We start from the raw sequence: 27,404 nt of genomic DNA on the forward strand, positions 1-27,404 counted from the left end.
TGATAAGCCATTGTGTTGTGAAAATGCCAAATGGGGAATACGACTTGCCATTCCCTGAAATGTTCATATTATCTAATAAATTACTGTAGATTTTGGCCTGATTTGTTTGTGTGTGGCCCTCATCCATAACCACAATGAGAACATTTGTGACTGTGAATTTGTATTCTGTAAATGAATAATGTGTTTCTTTTTTCTGTAGAAATCCGTATTCCATAGTAATGTTATTTTTAATTTCAGGTGGCGTCACTAGGATGACTGTTTCCTTGGTTGTTATTATGTTTGAGTTGACCGGCGGTCTGGAGTACATAGTACCATTAATGGCAGCCGCAGTAACAAGTAAATGGGTTGCAGATGCATTTGGGAAAGAAGGAATTTATGATGCACACATCCATCTAAATGGATACCCATTCTTGGATGTCAAGGATGAATTCACCCACAGAACTCTAGCAACAGATGTGATGAGACCTCGCCGTGGAGAACCGCCACTCTCTGTTCTCACTCAGGACAATATGACAGTAGAAGATGTGGAGACTCTAATCAAAGACACCGATTATAATGGTTTCCCTGTTGTGGTATCCAGAGACTCAGAGCGTCTGATTGGCTTTGCCCAAAGGAGAGAACTCATAATTGCCATCAGTAAGTTTGGGATTTATAATCTTATATGCATTTTTAATATTAATGTTTTATCATTGAGAAGTTTACTCCTTTAGCATTAAGCACACCACCATTTAGGTAAATCCTGTATTTATATTATATAGAGCACAAGTTAATTGATTACATGCCACTGAGCTAAATGGATATATACTATAGCCACTAACAGTGATCATTAAACAAAATCCAAGTCTCATATTGATTTGTGAACAAAGTACACTACACTTGGCCACAGCAAAATCACTCCACAAAACGCAAGTGCAACGCATGTCCATGCGCCCCCCATTTTACATATAGGGGCGCATGACGCATGCGTCACCGCGGTTGCGCCCTATGCAACGCAAATGTGAACGTAGCCTTATACATTAATTGATGGATGTTTCAGTAATGTCCTACCACGCTGCACACAGATCATCAAGATCTGCAGCTGGTATAACCCTAGCATCCTGATGCCAGTCCTAACCCATATAAGTGATGCCAGAGATGACTGTACATTACTCCAGTTAAGTCAAGCAAAATGATTCTCAAGACCCTGGTCAAACAGCCACATCGGTACTCTGAGGCAACCACACCTGAGCACTGCAAAATTCCTACTACCTGCCTGCATCCTGGTTACTCTTCTAATTAGTAGGCCTCCTAACCATCATGAGTCAGACCACTAATCCGAAGAGATGCCCATGATGATAGCATGTAGTATGAATTTCACAATGCTCAAGTCCAGCTGCCATGGAGCCCCAAAATGGCCGCTGGACCAAGGTCCTGGAAATCTTTCTGCTCAACTCTAGAATATAATTTTTGCAATTAAAGCCAAATGGGCTTTCTGATGGTGGAGACTGAATGTCCATGCAACAGGTATCTCATATCTGTTACCAGCTTTAGGCTTTACACATTACACTAATGGTGGCTGAACCTGCCCAGATTTTGGCTGGGTCTCTGGAATCTCCCCTGATGATGTGGATAACATTGATTAAGTATTTGGATTTCAGTTTGTTCAATCCTTTTGTTCTCACCAAAAATTAGTCGCCATCTGAAGTGTCTGGCAGCGGCCGATTCCCTTCTTTCCGGTAGGAACACAAGCCCACATACCACAATTGAACGTGTAGCTGTCTGGGGGGTTGGAAATGATAACAGTCTGCCGAATGGCTTGTGTATGACCACTCCTGATTTCATAGGCTGTTTATATAACTTTTTGAGTTTAGAATTTTAAACAACAAATGGTTAATCATGTTTCCACATGAACACATATAAACTGTAAAGGGACTGGCCAAATGTAATATTCATATTTTGCTTCAAATTTCCCATGTAAATCCCCTAAGTTCACATCAGGTATCTTGTCTCATTGCACAATAACATACCACAATCAAAGAGGAAAAAAACACTAAACATTTAAAACATTTCAACCATTTTCTCCAGAACTTATCACAATTTTCTAAACATACACAAGAAACCTCTTGATCACAGTGGGCTGCTGCGAAGCCGCTGCCAGGACGTTTTTTCTAAATTCCTTTTAATCAAGACGTTTCTTGTTTACAGAGTAGATCAGGTTCACAAGACTAGGACTGCTTACCCTGCAGTTCTAAAATGTTAGTAAACATCCATTTTTTAAAATCTGCTTATTAAAAAAAATGATTAGAAACTCACTGGCATTAACCCTTTCCCAAGTACGGCACAAATCGGGAGAAGGTGTATGGGGCAGGCTCACAGGCTAAGCTCGCACCTTACCCAGCAGATAATGACTGTGACACACAGAGGCCTTTAACAGCTGGTTGCTTACCTGTTAAATGCGACAATATAATTGGGCCATTCTATGCACCCATTGCCCAACCCACCACCCCGAGATGCAGTCACTTGATGCAGATGCCTTGCTAGGGCAGCTTGGGGCCTGCTGAAAATCCCCTTGTTTGCCATTAAAGCCCCATTGAAGCCCAGGTTGTTGTTGGACTTCAGAGGAGACCATGATTTTTCCTATGTGCAGCAATGCTCTTGTATTTCTGTATATACTATATATATATATATATATGTATATATATATATATATATACATATATATATATATATATATATATATATATATATATATATAAATTCTAATTACCCCAACCCCCTTCATCCCAATGAAAATTAAAGTGTTTAAAAAAACAAACAAAACAAGAACACATATTAGGTATCATTTACTGTAATGCTGCAAAAAAGAGAGATGAGAAGCGATCAAAATGTCAGATCTATCCCAAGTCCTTACACTGCTCCATCAACAGAAAAAATAGAACATTGCGGGTCTTCGATAATGATGACAAACAAAAAAGTTTTTCAAATTGCTGAATTTTTGTACTACTAAAATCATAAAAACTGCACAAGTTTGATATGTCCATAATCGTACTAACCTGGAGAATCTTAATGTCAGATTAGTTTTACTGCATGATCAACATTGTAAAAACAAAGCCCCAAAACAATGACGGAATTGTGTTTTGTTTTTTGTATTTTCATTGCTCTTGGAATTTTTTTCCCTATTTTTCAGTACTATGTGTGGTAAAATGTGTCTTTCAAAAGTAAAACTAACCCTACAAAAAAGCAACATATGTCTATATGGACAAAAAAAAGTTATGGTTTTTGAAAGAAAGCGATGAAAAAAATAACAAAAAAATGAAGCTCGGCCACAGGAGGAAGGGGTTATTGGCAAAATGGAATTAGCTAAAGGCTTCATAGCACCTTTCTGACAATAGGCCATGGACAGAAAGATGGGAAATTAAGTTATGTTTTAAAAGACAATGGACTAGGTATATACACTTGTACTCAAAAGTTTACATACCCCAGCAGCATGTTTGCTTTTTTTGCTTTTTTTCAGAGAATATGAATGATAACACCAAAACTTTTTCTCCACTCATGGTTAGTGATTGGGTGAAGTCATTTATTGTCAAACCACTGTTTCTCTTTTTAAATCATAATGACAACCCAAAACATCCGAATGACCCTAATCAAAAGTTCACATAACCCATTTCTTAATACCATGTATTGCCCCCTCTAACACCAATGACAGCTTGAAGTCTATTGTGGTAGTTGTAGATGAGGTTCTTTATTTTCTCAGATGGTAAAGCTGCCCACTCTTCTTGGCAAAAAGCATCCAGTTCCTGTAAATTCCTGGGCTATCTAGCATGAACTGTGCCCTTGAGACTGAGATGGCCACTCCAGAACCTTCACTTTGTTCTGCTGCAGCCAATGACAGGTCAGCTTGGCCTTGTGTTATGAACTGGTGATTCAGAACCACAATGGACCTAGTGGTTAAGAGCACACAAAGTGACCTGATTGTTACTATTAACATAGGACGAGCTCTGAGACGTGGGAACTCTGCTGACCGCAATCCCTAATCCTATCATACCACACTAGAGGTAGCCGTGGAGCGCTCCTGACCAGAACTAGGCGCCTCGGGCACAGCCTGAGAAACTAGCTAGCCCTGAAGATAGAAAGATAAGCCTACCTTGCCTCAGAGAAATTCCCCAAAGGAAAAGGCAGCCCCCCACATATAATGACTGTGAGTAAAGATGAAAATACAAACACAGAGATGAAATAGATTTTAGCAAAGTGAGGCCCGACTTACTGAATAGACCGAGGATAGGAAAGATAGCTTTGCGGTCAGCACAAAAACCTACAAACAACCACGCAGAGGGCGCAAAAAGACCCTCCGCGCCGACTAACGGTACGGAGGTGCTCCCTCTGCGTCTCAGAGCTTCCAGCAAGCAAGAAAAACCAATATAACAAGCTGGACAGGAAAAATAGCAAACAAAAGTAACACCAGCAAAACTTCGCTTATGCAGGACAGACAGGCCACAAGAACGATCCAGGAGAGAGCAAGACCAATACTGGAACATTGACTGGAGGCCAGGAACAAAGAACTAGGTGGAGTTAAATAGAGCAGCACCTAACGACTTAACCTCGTCACCTGAGGAAGGAAACTCAGAAGCCGCAGCCCCACTCACATCCACCAAAGGAAGCTCAAGGACAGAACCAGCCGAAGTACCACTCATGACCACAGGAGGGAGCTTGACCACAGAATTCACAACAGTACCCCCCCCTTGAGGAGGGGTCACCGAACCCTCACCAGAGCCCCCAGGCCGACCAGGATGAGCCAAATGAAAGGCACGAACCAGATCGGCAGCATGAAAACAGAGGCAAAGACCCAGGAATTATCTTCCTGACCATAACCCTTCCACTTAACCAGGTACTGGAGTTTCCGTCTCGAAATACGAGAATCCAAAATCTTCTCCACTATATACTCCAACTCCCCCTCAACCAAAACCGGGGCAGGAGGATCAACGGATGGAACCACAGGTGCCACGTATCACCGCAACAATGACCTATGGAATACATTATGGATGGAAAAAGAAGCTGGAAGGGTCAAACGAAAAGACACAGGATTAAGAACCTCAGAAATCCTATACGGACCAATGAAACGAGGCTTAAACTTAGGAGAGGAAACTTTCATAGGAATATAACGAGACGACAACCAAACCAAATCCCCAACACGAAGTCGGGGACCCACACAGTGCGTGCGGTTAGCGAAACGTTGAGCCTTCTCCTGGGACAATGTCAAATTGTCCACTACATGAGTCCAAATCTGCTGCAACCTATCCACCACAGTATCCACACCAGGACAGTCCGAAGACTCAACCTGCCCTGAAGAGAAACGAGGATGGAAACCAGAATTGCAGAAAAACGGTGAAACCAATGTAGCCGAGCTGGCCCGATTATTAAGGGCGAACTCAGCCAAAGGCAAAAAGGACACCCAATCATCCTGATCAGCAGAAACAAAACATCTCAGATATGTTTCCAAGGTCTGATTGGTTCGTTCAGTTTGGCCATTTGTCTGAGGATGGAAAGCCGAGGAAAAAGACAAATCAATGCCCATCCTTGCACAAAAGGCTCGCCAAAACCTCGAAACAAACTGGGAACCTCTGTCATAAATGATGTTCTCCGGAATGCCATGTAAACGAACCACATGCTGGAAAAACAATGGCACCAAATCAGAGGAGGATGGCAATTTAGACAAGGGTACCAAATGGACCATCTTAGAGAAGCGATCACAAACCACCCAAATGACCGACATCTTTTGAGAGATGGGGAGATCCGAAATAAAATCCATAGATATGTGTCCAGGGCCTCTTCGGGACCGGCAAGGGCAAAAGCAACCCACTGGCACGAGAACAGCAGGGCTTAGCCCGAGCACAAATCCCACAGGACTGCACAAACGAACGCACATCCCGCGACAGAGACGGCCACCAAAAGGATCTAGCCACCAAATCTCTGGTACCAAAGATTCCAGGATGACCAGCCAACACCGAACAATGAACCTCAGAGATAACTCTACTCGTCCATTTATCAGGGACAAACAGTTTCTCCGTTGGGCAACGGTCAGGTCTATTAGCCTGAAATTTTTGCAGCACCCGCCGCAAATCAGGGGAGATGGCAGACAAAATCACCCCCTCCTCGAGAATACCCGCCGGCTCAGGCAAACCCGGAGAGTCGGGCACAAAACTCCTAGACAGGGCATCCGCCTTCACATTTTTAGAGCCCGGAAGGTACGAAACCACAAAGTCAAAACGGGAGAAAAACAGCGACCAATGAGCCTGTCTAGGATTCAACCATTTGGGAGACTCGAGATAAGTCAAGTTCTTGTGATCAGTCAAGACCACCACGCGATGCTTAGCTCCTTCAAGCCAATGACGCCACTCCTCGAATGCCCACTTCATGGACAGCAACTCTCGATTGCCAACATCATAATTACGCTCAGCAGGCGAAAACTTCCTGGAAAAGAAGGCACATGGTTTCATCACTGAGCCATCAGAACTTCTTTACGACAAAACAGCCCCTGCTCCAATCTCAGAAGCATCAACCTCGACCTGGAACGGGAGCGAAACATCTGGCTGGCACAACACAGGGGCAGAAGAAAAACGATGCTTCAACTCCTGAAAAGCTTCCACAGCAGCAGAAGACCAATTGACCACATCAGCACCCTTCTTGGTTAAATCAGTCAACGGTTTAGCAATACTAGAAAAATTATTGATGAAGCGACGATAAAAATTAGCAAAGCCCAGGAACTTTTGCAGACTCTTCAGAGATGTCGGCTGAGTCCAATCATAAATGGCCTGAACTCTAACAGGGTCCATCTCGATAGTAGAAGGGGAAAAAATGAAACCCAAAAATGAAACCTTCTGAACACCAAAGAGACACTTTGACCCCTTCACAAACAAAGAATTAGCACGCAGGACCTGGAACACCATTCTAACCTGCTTCACGTGAGACTCCCAATCATCCGAGAAGACCAAAATATCATCCAAGTATACAATCAGGAATTTATCCAGGTACTCTTGGAAGATGTCATGCATAAAGGACTGAAATACTGATGGAGCATTAGAAAGCCCGAATGGCATAACCAGGTACTCAAAATGGCCCTCGGGCGTATTAAATGCTGTTTTCCATTCATCGCCCTTTTTAATATGCACAAGATTATACGCACCACGAAGATCTATCTTGGTGAACCAACTAGCCCCCTTAATCCGAGCAAACAAATCAGACAGCAGCGGCAAGGGGTACTGAAATTTGACTGTGATTTTATTTAGAAGGCGGTAATCAATACAAGGTCTCAGCGAATCATCCTTCTTGGCCACAAAAAAGAACCCTGCTCCCAATGGCGACGACGACGGGCGAATATGACCCTTCTCCAAGGATTCCTTTACGTAACTCCGCATAGCGGCGTGCTCAGGTACAGACAAATTAAACAGTCGACCTTTAGGAAACTTACTACCAGGAATCAAATTGATAGCACAATCGCAATCCCTATGCGGAGGTAGGGCACTGGACTTGGGCTCATCAAATACATCCCGGTAATCTGACAAGAACTCTGGGACCTCAGAAGGGGTGGATGATGAAATAGACAGAAATGGAACATCACCATGTACCCCCTGACAACCCCAGCTGGACACAGACATAGATTTCCAATTCAATACTGGGTTATGGACTTGTAGCCATGGCAACCCCAACATGACCACATCATGCAGATTCTGCAACACCAAAAAGCGAATATCCTCCTGATGCGCAGGAGCCATGCACATGGTCAGTTGGGTCCAATACTGAGGCTTATTCTTGGCCAAAGGCGTAGCATCAATTCCTCTCAATGGAATAGGATGCTGCAAGGGCTCCAAGAAAAACCCACAGCGCCTAGCATACTCCAAGTCCATCAAATTCAGGGAAGCGCCTGAATCCACAAATGCCATGACAGAATAGGATGACAACGAGCAGATCAAAGTAACGGACAAAAGAAATTTCGACTGTACCGTACCAATGGTGGCAGACCTAGCGAAACGCTTAGTGCGCTTAGGACAATCGGAGATAACATGAGTGGAATCACCACAGTAAAAACAGCCCATTCCGATGTCTGTGTTCTTGCCGTTCAGCTCTGGTCAAAGTCCTATCACATTGCATAGGCTCAGGTTTATGCTCAGATAATACCGCCAAATGGTGCACAGTTTTACGCTCACGTAAGCGTCGATCGATCTGAATGGCCAAAGACATAGACTCATTCAGACCAGCAGGCATAGGAAATTCCACCATGACATCCTTAAGGGCTTCAGAGAGACCCTTTCTGAAAATTGCTGCCAGAGCACATTCATTCCATTGAGTGAGCACAGACCACTTCCTAAACTTCTGACAATATATCTCTACCTCATCCTGACCCTGACACAGAGCCAGCAAGATTTTCTCTGCCTGATCCACTGAATTAGGTTCATCATAAAGCAACCCGAGCGCCAGAAAAAACGCATCAATATCACATAATGCAGGATCTCCTGGCGCAAGGGAAAATGCCCAGTCTTGAGGGTCGCCACGTAATAAAGAAATAATGATCTTTACTTGTTGAACTGGGTCACCAGAGGAGCGGGGTTTCAAAGCCAGAAATAGTTTACAATTATTTTTAAAATTCAGAAACTTAGCTCTATCTCCAGAAAATAACTCAGGAATAGGAATTTTAGGTTCTAACATAGGATTCTGAACCACTAAATCTTGAATGTTCTGTACACTTATAGCGAGATTATCCATCAAAGAGGACAGACCTTGAATGTCCATGTCTACACCTGTGTTCTGAATCACCCTGATGTAAAGGGGAAAAGAAAGACAAAACACAGTGCAAAGAAAAAAAAATGGTCTCAGAACTTCTCTTTTCCCTCTATTGAGAAGCATTAGTACTTTGGGCCTCCAGTACTGTTATGAACTGGTGATTCAGAACCACAATGGACCTAGTGGTTAAGAGCACACAAAGTGACCTGATAGTTACTATTAACATAGGACGAGCTCTGAGACGTGGGAACTCTGCTGACCGCAATCCCTAATCCTATCATACCACACTAGAGGTAGCCGTGGAGCGCTCCTGACCAGACCTAGGCGCCTCGGGCACAGCCTGAGAAACTAGCTAGCCCTGAAGATAGAAAGATAAGCCTAGCTTGCCTCAGAGAAATTCCCCAAAGGAAAAGGCAGCCCCCCACATATAATGACTGTGAGTAAGATGAAAATACAAACACAGAGATGAAATAGATTTTAGCAAAGTGAGGCCTGACTTACTGAATAGACCGAGGATAGGAAAGATAGCTTTGCGGTCAGCACAAAAACCTACAAACAACCACGCAGAGGGGGCAAAAAGACCCTCCGCACCGACTAACGGTACGGAGATGCTCCCTCTGCGTCTCAGAGCTTCCAGCAAGCAAGAAAAACCAATATAACAAGCTGGACAGGAAAAATAGCAAACAAAAGTAACACCAGCAAAACTTCGCTTATGCAGGACAGACAGGCCACAAGAACGATCCAGGAGAGAGCAAGACCAATACTGGAACATTGACTGGAGGCCAGGAACAAAGAACTAGGTGGAGTTAAATAGAGCAGCACCTAACGACTTAACCTCGTCACCTGAGGAAGGAAACTCAGAAGCCGCAGCCCCACTCACATCCACCAAAGGAAGCTCAAGGACAGAACCAGCCGAAGTACCACTCATGACCACAGGAGGGAGCTTGACCACAGAATTCACAACAGCCTTGTGTTTTGAATCATTGTCATGTTGGAACGTTCAAGTATATTTCATGCTCAGCTTCCGGGCTGATGAGTGCAAATTTACCTCCAGTATTTGCTGATAATGGGCTGTATTCGTCTTTCCTTCAACTTTGACCAAGTTTCCTGGGCCATTGTAGCTCACACATCTCCAAAACATCAGCAATCCACCTCCATGCTTTACAGTAGGAATGGTGTTCCTTTCACCATAGGCCTTGTTGACCTCTCTCCAAATGTGACATTTATTTTTGTGGCCAAAAAGTTCAATTTTGATCTCATCACTCCAAATTTACTTGTTCCAGAAGTTTTGAGGCTTGTCTCTGTGCTGTTTTGCTTATAGTAGGTGAGATGCTTTGTGACATTTGTGCAGTAATAGCTTTCTTCTGGTGACTCGACCATGCAGTACATTTTTCTTCAAGTGTCTCCTCATTGTGCATCTTGAAACAGCCACACTGCTAGTTTTCAGAGAATCCTGTATTTCAGCTGATGTTATTTGTGGCTTTTTCTTTGCATCGCAAACAATTTTCCTGGCAGTTATGGAAGACATTTTTGTTGGTCTACCTGACCCTGGGTTTGTTTTTACAGAACCCCTGATTTTTTATTTGTTAATCACAGTTTGAATGCTGCTGACTGGCATTATCAATTCCTTGGATATCTTTTAGTATCCCTTTCCTGTTTTATGCAGTTCAACTACATTTTCCTGTAGATCTATTGACAATTATTTTGCTTTCCTCATGACTAACAATCCAGAAACATCAGTGGCTGGATGAAAGATGCAAGAGTATGTCTGGATCCCAGAAACTCACTCAGCTTTTATGCACACACACTGATTACAAGCAAACAGGTCACCAGTGAGGATGTATGCCGGTGTATGTAAAGTTTTAAGCAAAACTGTAGCTAGTACTTTTGAAAAAAGACACATGTCCTTAAAAGTCCAACTGAGAAATGGGCGAGGATACAGGACAATATTCTCCTAGTTTAACTCTACCTAGAACATATGATTGCTGTGTATTTTAGAGCCCAAATGCACTCATTTTCCAAGAAGACTTGTGTCTTTATTTTACCTTAAAACTGTGACACTATGAATTTCTGATTTTATATAATTTTATATTTCAAAAGATGATCTATATAAATAAAAATCTTACAATTTTCACCCTGGACACTAGAGCTAATATTACACTCCTACTTTTTGGTGGTCTCAGGCACATGGACAGTATCAGCAATAGACTGCCTGAAACTCAGTTTTTTGGATAGAAACCTTCTTCATTAAAGGCTAGGAAATGTAAGTCTAACTGATAGTGTGAAAATTGGAATAGGCTAGGGAACAAAGAAAGCACAATAGGGTGTTATACAAATTAATGTAGTGATCAGATGTGGTTCCGCTCACCTGATATAAAGGTATAAAAATAAGTTTCCAGATGCTGCAGCCCCACAGATTTGCAGATCCAATGCAGTAATATGGGTAGTAATGAAACAGCGGGAGACATGCCCTCCTGGTGAACATTCAATCAATGAGGCAGAATCAAGTAAAAGTGTTGACAGTGCGGTTTATCCTGTACTCGTTTCAAAGTATTATGACGACTTCTTTAGGAACACTACAAAGATCTTTGAAAGGCATAGAGACTAAACCACACTGTCAACACTGTTGCTTGCTCCTGACTCCTTGATTGGATATGCATCAGCAGCACAGCCAGTCACTCGCTATTTGCTCAGTACCCATAGTGTGAAAATTGCAAGATTTCAGTTTTTGCTTTTAATATGGATAGTGATGTCGAAAATTAAAAAAATAAAATACATTTAACAAAGAAATTTGATTGAATGGGTTTTTCCTCTTTCAGGAAGTAGACCTAAAATGTTATCAAATACATAAAATAACAAATGGCAGGTATTCACTCTCCCTGGGTCCTTGCTGTCTGCCAGAGGTTTCTAGGGTCTTGAGGTACCGTCACATTAAGCGACACTGCAGCGATATAGACAACGATGCCGATCGCTGCAGCGTCGCTGTTTCGTCGTTGTGTGGTCGCTGGAGAGCTGTCACACAGACAGCTCTCCAGTAGAGTTGAGCGACCTTGACCTTTTTAGAGTCGAGCCGGGTTTTGCGAAACCCGACTATGTCCAAAGTCGGGTCGAGTGAAATCGGCCGATTATGACGTAAAGTCGGGATCGACCGAAACACGAAACCCAATGCAAGTCAATGGGGCAGCATAGTCGGCAGTGAGTGGGGGCCAGGAAAACACCTAGAGTGGCCATTTTAATGTCAAAACCATCCATTCTTCTTAATGAAGCTTGTCAAGCGTAATTTACCTTATAATAATTGGAAGGCATTTGAAATTGGGGGTCATTTGGCTAAAGTTGTGGGGGGTAGGGCTGGTTCAAGTAATTAGTGGGCCCAGGAAATCTGGACCACGTCACGGCAGTGGAGCAGGGAGAGGTAAGTATTTCAACTTTGCAAGTGCTGTGAACCTGAGCAAGCAGGGGGGGCCCACTCGTTGGCATTGGCACTGGCACAGGGCCCCTCAAAGTACAGCGGTGTGTTTGCACGGCGGGGGCGCCTCCCACCGGCAGCAACACTTTTGCGTACTATGAGAGGCCCTGTGCCAGTGACGTCGCCAACTAGTATTCCTCCCCCCACCTGATGAAGGAACCTGCACTTTCATCTGCACCTTCCTCTTTGTCCCCGTGTAAGGTGGTATGGTATGCGGGAAGAGCAACCTGACTTTCAGCAGGGTCACAATGTTGTTGTGTAGCGTGCACGGGGAATGTTGCGTTATGGGTCAATGTACCAGCAGACTCATCTATCACTGGCTGGGCAATGGGCACGATGAAGTGGAAACACAGATATAGGCCCAAAGAAGAAAGTGGGCTAAATGCAGTTCAAAATTGGTAACACAGGAATAACCAGGGGGCATTGCAGTGGAGGACAACTGGAATGAGAGGCTGACACAGAGAGTAGGGCCAAATCAGTAAGTAGTCGAAATGCAGTTCAAAATTGGCAACCGTAGTAAACAGGCGGCACAGCTTTGTTCAGTGGAGGAGAACAGCAAGGAGTGGCAGACACCGATAGTAGGCCCCAAACCAACTAGTACGCCAAATGCAGTTGTTCCATTTAACCACAATTTAATGAGAGCCTGAAGATAGAAGCTCAGGAAAGGCAACCTGGGGAACACCTTGGAGTGTAACACACCATCTCTCTCCACCCCATACCCATTTTGTATGGCCTAATGCAGTGTACTTTTCTACAACTACTAAACGAGAGTCGGAAGACCGAAGCAATGGCAAGGAAACCTGGGGAACACCTTAGAGTGTAACACACCCTCTCTCTACACCCCATACCCAATTTGAAGGCCTAATGCAGTGTAGTTTCCAAGAACTACTAAACGAGAGCCGGAAGATCGAAGCTCAGGAAAGGCAACCTGGGGAACACCTTGGAGTGTAACACACCCTCTCGCTACACCCCATACCCAATTTGAAGGCCTAATGCAGCGTAGTTTCCAACAACTACTAAACGAGAGCCGGAAGATCGAAGCTCAGGAAAGGCAACCTGGGGAACACCTTGGAGTGTAACACACCCTCTCTCTACACCCCATACCCAATTTGAAGGCCTAATGCAGTGTAGTTTCCAAGAACTACTAAACGAGAGCCGGAAGATCGAAGCTCAGGAAAGGCAACCTGGGGAACACCTTGGAGTGTAACACACCCTCTCGCTACACCCCATACCCAATTTGAAGGCCTAATGCAGCGTAGTTTCCAACAACTACTAAACGAGAGCCGGAAGATCGAAGCTCAGGAAAGGCAACCTGGGGAACACCTTGGAGTGGAACACACCATCTCTCTACACCCCATACCCAATTTGAAGGCCTAATGCAGAGTAGTTTCCAAGAACTACTAAACGAGAGCCGGAAGATCGAAGCTCAGGAAAGGCAACCTGGGGAACACCTTGGAGTGTAACACAACGTCTCTCTACACGACGGAAGGGCTGATTCTTAGGAAGGAAGGCTGTTGGAAATAAGCATTGCGCGTCCGAGGGTGATTATATTCTTATTAGGTATATACTCACCCTCGGACGCGCCCTGCTTCTTTATTTGGAATGAATGTTTATTTGCAATGTGGTGTTGACTTTCTCTATTATTTTGGTAATTAATGATTTTATTATTTTCATTATTTTGCATCTTCTCGGCAATAATATAAAGAAGACGCGACAGGACAACACTCGGTGGATGCCATATGTGTGTTTTCAATTTAAAAAAACTTTCAGTTAACTACTTGCAGGAGAAAGTAATTGTAGCTGGTGGCCATTTTTAGTACTGTACCAGATTAGAGTTGTGTGTTTGTTTTTAATGTTAAAATGTCTGCATTTGATATCTCACCAGTATTTTCTTTTTTATAAGCAAAATACTTATTTTTATATTTTCTGATGTTGGTTCCAGGGGTACACGGCCAGCAGTGCCCTGGTCAGTGTAGTAGTAGTTGAAAGAATGGACCGCAGACAGGCATCGAAGGCCTAAAATAAAAAAATTGGGCTGGCTGTAGGCAATTTTAAATTGGTTCCAGGGGTACACGGGCAGCAGTGGTGTGGTCAGTGGAGGCCTAGTGGAAGGAGTGACCGCAGACAGGCATCGAAGGCCTAACATAACAAACTTGGGCTGGCTGTAGGCACTTTTAAATTGGTTCCAGGGGTACACGGGCAGCAGTGGTCTGGTCAGTGGAAGTCTAGTGGAAGGAGTGACCGCAGACAGGCATCGAAGGCCTAAAATAATAACACATGGCTGTAGGCAATTTTAAATTGGTTCCAGGGGTACACGGACAGCAGTGGTGTGGTCAGTGGAGGCCTAGTGGAAGGAGTGACCGCAGACAGGCATCGAAGGCCTAAAATAATAACACATGGCTGTAGGCAATTTTAAATTGGTTCCAGGGGTACACGGACAGCAGTGGTGTGGTCAGTGGAGGCCTAGTGGAAGGAGTGACCGCAGACAGGCATCGAAGGCCTAAAATAATAACACATGGCTGTAGGCAATTTTAAATTGGTTCCAGGGGTACACGGGCAGCAGTGACCTGGTCAGTGTAGTAGTAGTTGAAAGAATGGACCGCAGACAGGCATCGAAGGCCTAAAATAAAAAAATTGGGCTGGCTGTAGGCAATTTTAAATTGGTTCCAGGGGTACACGGGCAGCAGTGACCTGGTCAGTGTAGTAGTAGTTGAAAGAATGGACCGCAGACAGGCATCGAAGGCCTAAAATAAAAAAATTGGGCTGGCTGTAGGCAATTTTAAATTGGTTCCAGGGGTACACGGGCAGCAGTGGTGTGGTCAGTGGAGGCCTAGTGGAAGGAGTGACCGCAGACAGGCATCGAAGGCCTAAAATAATAACACATGGCTGTAGGCAATTTTAAATTGGTTCCAGGGGTACACGGGCAGCAGTGACCTGGTCAGTGTAGTAGTAGTTGAAAGAATGGACCGCAGACAGGCATCGAAGGCCTAAAATAAAAAAATTGGGCTGGCTGTAGGCAATTTTAAATTGGTTCCAGGGGTACACGGGCAGCAGTGACCTGGTCAGTGTAGTAGTAGTTGAAAGAATGGACCGCAGACAGGCATCGAAGGCCTAAAATAAAAAAATTGGGCTGGCTGTAGGCAATTTTAAATTGGTTCCAGGGGTACACGGGCAGCAGTGACCTGGTCAGTGTAGTAGTAGTTGAAAGAATGGACCGCAGACAGGCATCGAAGGCCTAAAATAAAAAAATTGGGCTGGCTGTAGGCAATTTTAAATTGGTTCCAGGGGTACACGGGCAGCAGTGACCTGGTCAGTGTAGTAGTAGTTGAAAGAATGGACCGCAGACAGGCATCGAAGGCCTAAAATAAAAAAATTGGGCTGGCTGTAGGCAATTTTAAATTGGTTCCAGGGGTACACGGGCAGCAGTGGTGTGGTCAGTGGAGGCCTAGTGGAAGGAGTGACCGCAGACAGGCATCGAAGGCCTAAAATAATAACACATGGCTGTAGGCACTTTTAAATTGGTTCCAGGGGTACACGGGCAGCAGTGGTCTGGTCAGTGGAAGTCTAGTGGAAGGAGTGACCGCAGACAGGCTTCGAAGGCCTAACATAACAAAATTGGGCTGGCTGTAGGCACTTTAAATTGGTTCCAGGGGTACATGGGCAGCAGTGTATGGTCAGTGGAAGTCTAGTGGAAGGAGTGACGGCAGACAGTCTTCGAAGGCCTAACATAACAAAATTGGGCTGACTGTAGGCACTTTTAAATTGGTTCCAGGGTAACACGGCCAGCAGTGGCCTGGTCAGTGTAGTAGTTGTAGAAAGAAGGGACCGCAGACAGGCTTCGAAGGCCTAACATAACAAAAATGTCAAAACAATGGTATTGTCAGTGCCAGGCATTGAAGGATGTCAGCGGCTAGACTACACATTGGTGAAGCTGTGAGAGATAATTTTGCTAGTGGTAGAGCACTGTTTGAGCTGGGGGGGGGAACTGTCTTGTGGCCGGCGGTACAGGCACAGGGCCCCTCATATTACAACGGTGTGTCTGACGTTGGGTGCGCACCACCACCGCCAGAGACACTTTATTGTACTATGAGGGACCCAGTGGCAGTGCCGTCGACCAAAAGCGGCCACACCCACCTCTTCAGACAAACAGCACTCTCAAGGGTCCAAGCGCAAAGTGGCGATAGCACGGCCCCGTGTGGGGAGTTTGGCCATTTCGTGAGGTGGAAACATGTCGTATGCTGGACAATCAGGTGAAGAAAATTACGAGATTGGAAAAGTCATTCAGAATAGTCCACAGGCAAGACCTTTTCATAGGAAAGCTAGGTGTCAGCCGGGCAGGGTGGGGCAAAAGATTTTGAAATCCAGTTGTGGTTCATTTTAATGAAGGTTAGATCATCTACATTTTGGGTAGCCAGACGAGTCCTTTTTTCTGTTAGTATTGAACCTGCAGCACTGAATACTCTTTCTGATAGGACACTAGCTGCCGGGCAAGCAAGCTCCTGCAATGCATATTCTGCCAATTCTGGCCAGGTGTCTAATTTGGATGCCCAGTAATCAAATGGGAATGACGGTTGAGGGAGAACGTCGATAAGGGATGAAAAATAGTTTGTAACCATACTGGACAAATGTTGTCTCCTGTCACTTTGAATTGATGCTGCAGTACCTGTCCTGTCTGCGGTCATAGAAAAATCACTCCACAACCTGGTCAGAAAACCCCTCTGTCCAACGCCACTTCTGATTTCTGCCCCTCTAACACCTCTGGTCTGCTGGCCCCTGGAGCTCGTGTGAGAACGATCACGGGCGCTGTGTGCAGGGAATGCCAGAAGCAAACGGTCAACAAGAGTTGATTGTTTTGTTGCTAATATTAGTTCCAAGTTCTCATGTGGCATAATATTTTGCAATTTGCCTTTATAGCGAGGATCAAGGAGGCAGGCCAACCAGTAATCGTCATCGTTCATCATTTTTGTAATGCGTGTGTCCCTTTTGAGGATACGCAAGGCATAATCCGCCATGTGGGCCAAAGTTCCCGTTGTCAAATCTGCGGTTGTGCTTGGTTGAGGGGCAGTTGCAGGCAAATCTACGTCACTTGTGTCCCTCAAAAAACCAGAACCCGGCCTTGCCACGCCACCAATTTCCCGTGCCCCCGGGAAAGCTTCCTCATTAAAAATATACTCATCCCCATCATCCTCCTCATCCTCCACCTCCTCTTCGCCCGGTACCTCGTCATGTACACTGCCCTGACCAGACAATCGCTGACTGTCATCAAGGCTTTCCTCTTCCTCTGGTGCAGACGCCTGATCCTTTATGTGCGTCAAACTTTGCATCAGCAGACGCATTAGGGGGATGCTCATGCTTATTATGGCGTTGTCTGCACTAACCAGCCGTGTGCATTCCTCAAAACACTGAAGGACTTGACACATGTCTTGAATCTTCGACCACTGCACACCTGACAACTCCATGTCTGCCATCCTACTGCCTGCCCGTGTATGTGTATCCTCCCACAAAAACATAACAGCCCGCCTCTGTTCGCACAGTCTCTGAAGCATGTGCAGTGTTGAGTTCCACCTTGTTGCAACGTCTATGATTAGGCGATGCTGGGGAAGGTTCAAAGAACGCTGATAGGTCTGCATACGGCTGGAGTGTACAGGCGAACGGCGGATATGTGCGCAAAGTCCACGCACTTTGAGGAGCAGGTCGGATAACCCCGGATAACTTTTCAGGAAGCACTGCACCACCAGGTTTAAGGTGTGAGCCAGGCAAGGAATGTGTTTCAGTTGGGAAAGGGAGATGGCAGCCATGAAATTCCTTCCGTTATCACTCACTACCTTGCCTGCCTCAAGATCTACAGTGCCCAGCCACGACTGCGTTTCTTGCTGCAAGAACTCGGACAGAACTTCCGCGGTGTGTCTATTGTCGCCCAAACACTTCATAGCCAATACAGCCTGCTGACGTATGCCAGTAGCTGCCCCATAATGGGAGACCTGGTGTGCAACAGTGGCAGGTGCGGATGGAGTGTTTGTGCGACTGCGGTCTGTGGACGAGCTCTTGCTTCTGCAGGAGGACGAGGAGGAGGAGGAGGAGGGGGTGCGAACGGCTACAGACAACTGTTTACTAGACCGTGGGCTAGGCAGAACTGTCCCAAACTTGCTGTCCCCTGTGGACCCTGAATCCACCACATTTACCCAGTGTGCCGTGATGGACACGTAACGTCCCTGGCCATGCCTACTGGTCCATGCATCTGTTGTCAGGTGCACCTTTGTGCTCACAGATTGCCTGAGTGCATGGACGATGCCCTCTTTAACATGCTGGTGGAGGGCTGGGATGGCTTTTCTGGAAAAAAAGTGTCGACTGGGTAGCTCGTAGCGTGGTACAGCGTAGTCCATCAGGTCTTTGAAAGCTTCGCTTTCAACTAACCGGTAGGGCATCATCTCTAACGAGATTAGTCTAGCTATGTGGGCGTTCAAACCCTGTGTACGCGGATGCGAGGCTAAGTATTTCCTTTTTCTAACCATAGTCTCATGTAGGGTGAGCTGGACTGGAGAGCTGGAGATCGTGGAACTAGCGGGGGTGCCGGTGGACATGGCAGACTGAGAGACGGTGGGAGATGGTATTGTTGCCGCCGGTGCCCTAGATGCAGTGTTTCCTACTACGAAACTGGTGATTCCCTGACCCTGACTGCTTTGGCCTGGCAAAGATACCTGCACAGATACAGCAGGTGGTGCGCTAAATGGTGGTCCTACACTGCCGGAAGGGATGTTGCGTTGATGACTAGCTTCATTGGCCGAGGGTGCAACAACCTTAAGGGACGTTTGGTAGTTAGTCCAAGCTTTCAAATGCATGGTGGTTAAATGTCTATGCATGCAACTAGTATTGAGACTTTTCAGATTCTGACCTCTGCTTAAGGAAGTAGAACATTTTTGACAGATGACTTTGCGCTGATCAATTGGATGTTGTTTAAAAAAATGCCAGACTGCACTCTTTCTAGCATCGGATACCTTTTCAGGCATTGCAGACTGAGCTTTAACCGGATGGCCACGCTGTCCTCCACCAGGTTTTGGCTTTGCCACGCGTTTTGGGCAAGATACGGGCCCGGCAGATGGAACCTGTGGCGATGTTGATGCCTGCTGCGGCCCCTCCTCCTCCTCTGCTTCAGAACTGCTGCCGCCTGCACCCTGTTCCCCCAATGGCTGCCAATCGGGGTCAAGAACTGGGTCATCTAATAACTCTTCTTGTACCTCCTGCGCAACTTCGTCTGTGTCACCGTGTCGTTCGGTGGTATAGCGTTCGTGATGGGGCAACATAGTCTCATCAGGGTCTGATTCTTGATCAGCACCCTGCGAGGGCAATGTTGTGGTCTGAGTCAAAGGACCAGCATAGTAGTCTGGCTGTGGCTGTGCGTCAGTGCACTCCATGTCAGATTCAATTTGTAATGGGCATGGACTGTTAACTGCTTCACTTTCTAAGCCAGGGACGGTATGTGTAAAGAGCTCCATGGAGTAACCCGTTGTGTCGCCTGCTGCATTCTTCTCTGTTGTTGTTTTTGCTGAAGAGGACAAGGAAGTGACTTGTCCCTGACCGTGAACATCCACTAACGACGCGCTGCTTTTACTTTTACCAGTTTCACGAGATGAGGCAAAAGAGCTAGAGGCTGAGTCAGCAAGATAAGCCAAAACTTGCTCTTGCTGCTCCGGCTTTAAAAGCGGTTTTCCTAATCCCAGAAAAGGGAGCGTTCGAGGCCTTGTGTAGCCGGACGACGAACCTGGCTCCACAGCTCCAGACTTAGGTGCAATATTTTTTCCCCCACGACCACCTGATGCTCCACCACTACCACTACCCTCATTACCAGCTGACAATGAACGCCCCCGGCCACGACCTCTTCCACTAGACTTCCTCATTGTTTTAAAAACGTAACCAAACTAACGTTATTTGTTGCAGTCACACAACTTACACGGTGAGCTATAACTTCTGTATGATTTAGCTACCCCTTTACAGGTTGGTGAGACCACAGCGAAAATCAGGCCCAATGTTACACACTCTTTTTTTGGTGGCTGCAAATTAGAGAGATGCCCCACACGCAGGACTGTCACTGAAGCACAAATGTTAATATTAATGTCACACTATTATTTTTTTTTTATTTTTATTTTTTTCAGGAACACTTTAGAAACCCCCCAAAAAAAAAAAAATAGATTTTTGCAGGGAGAATTTAGAAAACAAATGTAACAAACTATATGCTTTCTATGGGCCACTGAGTGAGAGATGACGCACACAGGAATCAGGAGTGGCACACAAGCCCAGAGGCCAATATTTTTCTACCAATGATTGATGGAGTTATTTTCTCTGGTAGATTTTGGAACCCAAATCAAGGAAAAAAAATGTAGGCTTTCTATGGACCACAATTGGAGAGAGAGAGAGAGAGAGATGGCACACCCAGGAGTCAAGACTGGCACACAAGCAGAAAGGCCAATATTAATCTCCCACTGTTTTTTTTGGTTGTTTTTTTTTTTTTTTTTTTCAGGGAGACTTTAGAAAAAAAAATAATAAAAAAAATATGATTTTATCAGGAAGAATTTAGAAACCAAATAAAATAAAATGATTTTTTCAGGGAGAATTTATAAAACAAATAAAACCAAAAATAGGCGTTCTATGGCCCACTGACTGAGAGATGACGCACCCAGGAGTCAAGACTGGCACACAAGCAGAAAGGCCAATATTAATCTCCCACTGTTTTTTTTGGTTGTTTTTTTTTTTTTTTTTTTCAGGGAGACTTTAGAAAAAAAAATAATAAAAAAAATATGATTTTATCAGGAAGAATTTAGAAACCAAATAAAATAAAATGATTTTTTCAGGGAGAATTTAGAAAACAAATAAAACCAAAAATAGGCGTTCTATGGCCCACTGACTGAGAGATGACGCACCCAGGAGTCAAGACTGGCACACAAGCAGAAAGGCCAATATTAATCTCCCACTGTTTTTTTTGGTTGTTTTTTTTTTTTTTTTTTCAGGGAGACTTTAGAAAAAAAAATAATAAAAAAAATATGATTTTATCAGGAAGAATTTAGAAACCAAATAAAATAAAATGATTTTTTCAGGGAGAATTTATAAAACAAATAAAACCAAAAATAGGCGTTCTATGGCCCACTGACTGAGAGATGACGCACCCAGGAGTCAAGACTGGCACACAAGCAGAAAGGCCAATATTAATCTCCCACTGTTTTTTTTGGTTGTTTTTTTTTTTTTTTTTTTCAGGGAGACTTTAGAAAAAAAAATAATAAAAAAAATATGATTTTATCAGGAAGAATTTAGAAACCAAATAAAATAAAATGATTTTTTCAGGGAGAATTTAGAAAACAAATAAAACCAAAAATAGGCGTTCTATGGCCCACTGACTGAGAGATGACGCACCCAGGAGTCAAGACTGGCACACAAGCAGAAAGGCCAATATTAATCTCCCACTGTTTTTTTTGGTTGTTTTTTTTTTTTTTTTTTCAGGGAGACTTTAGAAAAAAAAATAATAAAAAAAATATGATTTTATCAGGAAGAATTTAGAAACCAAATAAAATAAAATGATTTTTTCAGGGAGAATTTATAAAACAAATAAAACCAAAAATAGGCGTTCTATGGCCCACTGACTGAGAGATGACGCACCCAGGAGTCAAGACTGGCACACAAGCAGAAAGGCCAATATTAATCTCCCACTGTTTTTTTTGGTTGTTTTTTTTTTTTTTTTTTTCAGGGAGACTTTAGAAATAAAAATAATAAAAAAAATATGATTTTATCAGGAAGAATTTAGAAACCAAATAAAATAAAATGATTTTTTCAGGGAGAATTTAGAAAACAAATAAAACCAAAAATAGGCGTTCTATGGCCCACTGACTGAGAGATGACGCACCCAGGAGTCAAGACTGGCACACAAGCAGAAAGGCCAATATTAATCTCCCACTGTTTTTTTTGGTTGTTTTTTTTTTTTTTTTTTCAGGGAGACTTTAGAAAAAAAAATAATAAAAAAAATATGATTTTATCAGGAAGAATTTAGAAACCAAATAAAATAAAATGATTTTTTCAGGGAGAATTTATAAAACAAATAAAACCAAAAATAGGCGTTCTATGGCCCACTGACTGAGAGATGACGCACCCAGGAGTCAAGACTGGCACACAAGCAGAAAGGCCAATATTAATCTCCCACTGTTTTTTTTTTTTTTTTTCAGGGAGACTTTAGAAAAAAAAATAATAAAAAAAATATGATTTTATCAGGAAGAATTTAGAAACCAAATAAAATAAAATAATTTTTTCAGGGAGAATTTAGAAAACAAATAAAACCAAAAATAGGCGTTCTATGGCCCACTGACTGAGAGATGACGCACACAGGAGTCAGGAGTGGCACACAAACCCAGAGGCCAATATTTTTCTACCAATGATTGATGTAGTTATTTTCTCTGGTAGATTTTAGAACCCAAATCAAGGAAAAAAAATATAGGCTTTCTATGGACCACAATTGGAGAGAGAGAGAGAGAGAGAGAGAGAGAGAGAGAGAGAGAGAGAGATGGCACACCCAGGAGTCAAGACTGGCACACAAGCAGAAAGGCCAATATTAATCTCCCACTGTTTTTTTGGTTGTTTTTTTTTTTTTTTTTTTTCAGGGAGACTTTAGAAATAAAAATAATAAAAAAAATATGATTTTATCAGGAAGAATTTAGAAACCAAATAAAATAAAATGATTTTTTCAGGGAGAATTTAGAAAACAAATAAAACCAAAAATATGCGTTCTATGGCCCACTGACTGAGAGAGAGAGAGAGATGGAACGCTTAGTACTGGCACACAAGCCCAAAGGGCAATATTAATCTCCCTTTTTTTTTCCAGGGAGAATTTCTGAAACCCAAAAAAAAAATAAAATAGGCTTTCTATGGCCCACTATTTGTGAGAGAGATGGGACGCTCAGGACTGGCACAGATGGCACGCTCAGGACTGGCACAGAAGCCCAGAGGCCAATATTAATCTCCCTTTTTTTCTGGGAGAATTTATAAAACCAAAAAAATATTTAAATAGGCTTTCTATGGCCCACTATTTGTGAGAGAGATGGCACGCTCAGGACTGGCACAGATGGCACGCTCACAACTGGCACAGAAGCCCAGAGGCCAATATTAATCTCCCTTTTTTTCTGGGAGAATTTATAAAACCAAAAAAATATTTAAATAGGCTTTCTATGGCCCACTATTTGTGAGAGAGATGGCACGCTCAGGACTGGCACAGATGGCACGCTCACAACTGGCACACAAGCCCAGAGGCCAATATTAATCTCCCTTTTTTCAGGGAAAATTTATAAAACCAAAAAAAAAATTAAATAGGCTTTCTATGGCCCACTATTTGTGAGAGAGATGGCACGCTCAGGACTGGCACAGATGGCACGCTCACAACTGGCACACAAGCCCAGAGGCCAATATTAATCTCCCTTTTTTCAGGGAAAATTTATAAAACCAAAAAAAAAATTAAATAGGCTTTCTATGGCCCACTATTTGTGAGAGAGATGGGACGCTCAGGACTGGCACAGATGGCACGCTCAGGACTGGCACAGAAGCCCAGAGGCCAATATTAATCTCCCTTTTTTTCAGGGAGAATTTATAAAACCCAAAAAAAAATAAAATAGGCTTTCTATGGCCCACTATTTGTGAGAGAGATGGCACACTCAGGACTGGCACACAAGCCCAAAGGCCAATATTAATCTCCCACTGTATTTTTATCAGGGAGAATTTATACACCCCACAAAAAAAAATACAGAAAAATGAAAAGGCTTTCTATGGCCCACTATGTGAGAGAGATGGCACACACAGGGATGGCACTCTAGCAGAAATGCCAAATTGCCAATCTTAATCTCCCACCAAAAAAAAAAAAAAAAAAAAAACAGGGAATGTCCTACAATTACTATCTCCCTGCCTGCAGTAATCTCAGCCAGGTATGGCAGGCAGCTACTATCTCCCTGCCTGCAGTAATCTCAGCCAGGTATGGCAGGCAGCAATAAGGAGTGGACTGATGCACAAATGAAATAAAAAGTGTGGACAAACAAAAAAGATAGCTGTGCAGAAAGGAAGGAACAAGAGGATTTGTGCTTTGAAAAAAGCAGTTGGTTTGCACAGCGGCGTACACACAGCAATGCAGCTATCAGGGAGCCTTCTAGGGCAGCCCAATGAGCTACAGCGCTGAGGGGAAAAAAAAAAAAAAAAAAAATTCCACTGTCCCTGCACACCGAGGGTGGTGTTGGACAGTGCAAATCGCTGCAGCACAAGCGGTTTTGTGGTTAATGGACCCTGCCTAACGCTATCCCTGCTTCTGACAAAGCGGCAGCAACCTCTCCCTAAGCTCAGATCAGCAGCAGTAAGATGGCGGTCGGCGGGAACGCCTCTTTATAGCCCCTGTGACGTCGCAGACAGCAAGCCAATCACTGCAATGCCCTTCTCTAAGATGGTGGGGACCAGGACCTATGTCATCACGCTGCCCACACTCTGCGTTTACCTTCATTGGCTGAGAAATGGCGCTTTTCGCGTCATTGAAACGCGACTTTGGCGCGAAAGTCGCGTACCGCATGGCCGACCCCGCACAGGGGTCGGATCGGGTTTCATGAAACCCCGACTTAGCCAAAAGTCGGCGACTTTTGAAAATGTTCGACCCGTTTCGCTCAACCCTACTCTCCAGCGACCAACGATGCCGATGTCCCCGGATAACCAGGGTAAACATTGGGTTACTAAGCGCAGGGTCGCGCTTAGTAACCCGATGTTTACCCTGGTTACCATTGTAAATGTAAAAAAAAAAACACTACATACTTACATTCCGGTGTCTGTCGTGTCCCCCGGCGTCAGCTTCCCTGCACTGTGTAAGTGCCGGCCGTAAAGCAGAGCGGTGACGTCACCGCTGTGCTCTGCTTTACGGCTGGCCGGCGCTGACACAGTACCCTGATTACAAGTGAAGACATCGTTGGATCGGCGTCACACATGCCGATTCAGCGATGTCAGCGGGTGATCCAGCGGCGAAATAAAGTTCTGGCCTTCTAGCTCTGACCAGCGATGTCACAGCAGGATCCTGATCACTGCTGCATGTCAAACACAACGATATCGCTATCCAGGACGCTGCAACGTCACGGATCGCTATCGTTATCGTTCTAAAGTTGCTCAGTGTGAAGGTACCTCTGGTGAAAACGCATCAACCATGCGCATAAACTCTGTATCCAGTGGCTGAGCTCAGCGGCTCATGTTGTCTTCATCAGCACTGTTATAGAGCTCAGTTATTGATTTCACAATCAAGTGATATCACTGCTGCAGCCAAATCACCAAGACACAAGCAGCAATGGCTTAATAAGTGTCCACAAATATCTGAAGCGATGTCACACTGTAGAGGGATCATCAGTATTCTCATGTGTACAAGGAAAGACTAGAAGCAATGGGATGAAACTGAATGGGAGGAAACACAGATTAGATATTAGAAATAACTTTTTGATGGTGAGAATGATCAATGAGTGGAACAGGCTGCCATGAGAGGTGGTGAGTTCTCCATCAATAGAAGTCTTCAAACAAAGGCTGGACAGACATCTGTCTGAGATGGTTTACTGAATCCTGCATTTAGAAGGGGGTTGGACTCAAAGACCCAGGAGGTCCCTTCCATCTCTACCATTCTATGATACTCAACGACTCTCCAATCCAGCCATGAAAATCCCAGTACACCTCAAAAAATGTTTGTCTAGACATATATACTAAACCAGGTCCATAAGATAATATTATTAATAGTATGTAAAGTTTGTAAAGCATGAAGCTCCAAGACTAAGCTTTTATACAGCTGGCGAGCATAAAAGGTTCACAGCCTTATTTTCTCTGTGTTGATAAGCAGAAAAATGTAATTATTGATGTTCGTTCTCCAGCGTCCTTCACATCTGCTGCAGTATCAATCACAATGCTGAGAAAAGGCCAATTTTTATGCCTGGCTAATCTCATCTATCAAACTATTAATTAACTCTTTTTATGAACAGTAACATAGACTACCTGCAGTCGGATCACATTAAGCTCGTAGACATGATGGTGTACATGATACTGGCAAGGTTTCTTAATATAAAGAGTGAATATCTCTCCAAGCTCAAGCTCTTGTCATTTTATTTCATAAGAATTACAGCAAAACTGTCATGAAATAAAATAGGCATAGATTTTAAAATAAACACATATTACAAGATTGTCAAAATATAAAGCGGCTTTCCACATAAATGAACATTTAGAAAATAGTATGATAAACTGAATTATTCAGCTCTGTTCACCTCCTATTTTCCAGGTAAGTTGTTGCTCTTCGACCAGAGTGTTCCCTGATGTATACTCAACTAGTCCCCCATGTACCTAACCCTTTCCAAGAGTAATCTTTCCGTCCACTATGGACTGGTATACTTCAGGATATATTTTTTCACTGTGGTTGTTCATGATTTTCTCTCCAGTGGACCATAGTAAAAAAATATACTGTCTGGTACATTCTCACGCATTATAAACATTCCGTAACTGTTGGAATAGCAAGAGGGAAATGGTGTCACTGTTTATATTATGTTCAGAATACTTAGAAGATACATTAATCTTGTAACATCTGGATATTCATCATGATATGAGGAATTGGTCATTAAATTATTTGGTTCCAATGTCATTAAAATCTCTTGGAAATATTGCTTACAGGATAATGTGCTTCATTTCTAGAGAATGCCAGACAGAGGCAAGATGGAGTGGTGAGCAACTCGATTATATATTTCACAGAAGACCCACCAGAGCTTCCAGCTAATAGTCCTTATCCTCTGAAACTGAGACGCATTCTCAACCTAAGTCCCTTCACTGTCACCGACCACACTCCAATGGAGACTGTAGTGGATATCTTTAGGAAACTTGGATTGAGACAATGTCTTGTTACTCGGAGTGGGTAAGAATCGTTTTAAGTTGATTTTGAGTTTTGCTTTGTATTTACATGATAGATTAAATGTCATATACCGATGTATTCATCCCTCATCTTTTATCCTTATTTGCTTTCTTCTCCTGGTTGAACTTAACAGAACAAGCAACATGAATCACACACTCTGTGTGTTCTGTCAGCCATGTATATGTGACGCCCAGGAGACCGGGATACCCAGCACCGGACCAATGGGGTCTGTCTCTTGAGGGGGATGTCACAGGTGGCTTG

The 27,404-nt window shown here is 43.8% G+C and overlaps 1 protein-coding gene across 2 annotated transcripts in view; it reads left to right on the forward strand.

The window, feature by feature from the left end:
* CLCN4 (chloride voltage-gated channel 4) overlaps positions 1-27,404 on the forward strand; it is a 93,011-nt gene that overhangs the window by 56,345 nt on the left and 9,262 nt on the right. For both annotated transcript variants that reach the window (XM_069761596.1, XM_069761597.1), the window contains 2 exons: positions 238-636; positions 26,930-27,146. In XM_069761596.1, coding sequence (XP_069617697.1) covers positions 238-636; positions 26,930-27,146 — 616 coding nt within the window. The remainder of the gene's footprint in view (positions 1-237; positions 637-26,929; positions 27,147-27,404) is intronic.

Source organism: Ranitomeya imitator, chromosome 3 (assembly GCF_032444005.1).
Source record: "Ranitomeya imitator isolate aRanImi1 chromosome 3, aRanImi1.pri, whole genome shotgun sequence".
NCBI lineage: Eukaryota > Metazoa > Chordata > Amphibia > Anura > Dendrobatidae > Ranitomeya > Ranitomeya imitator.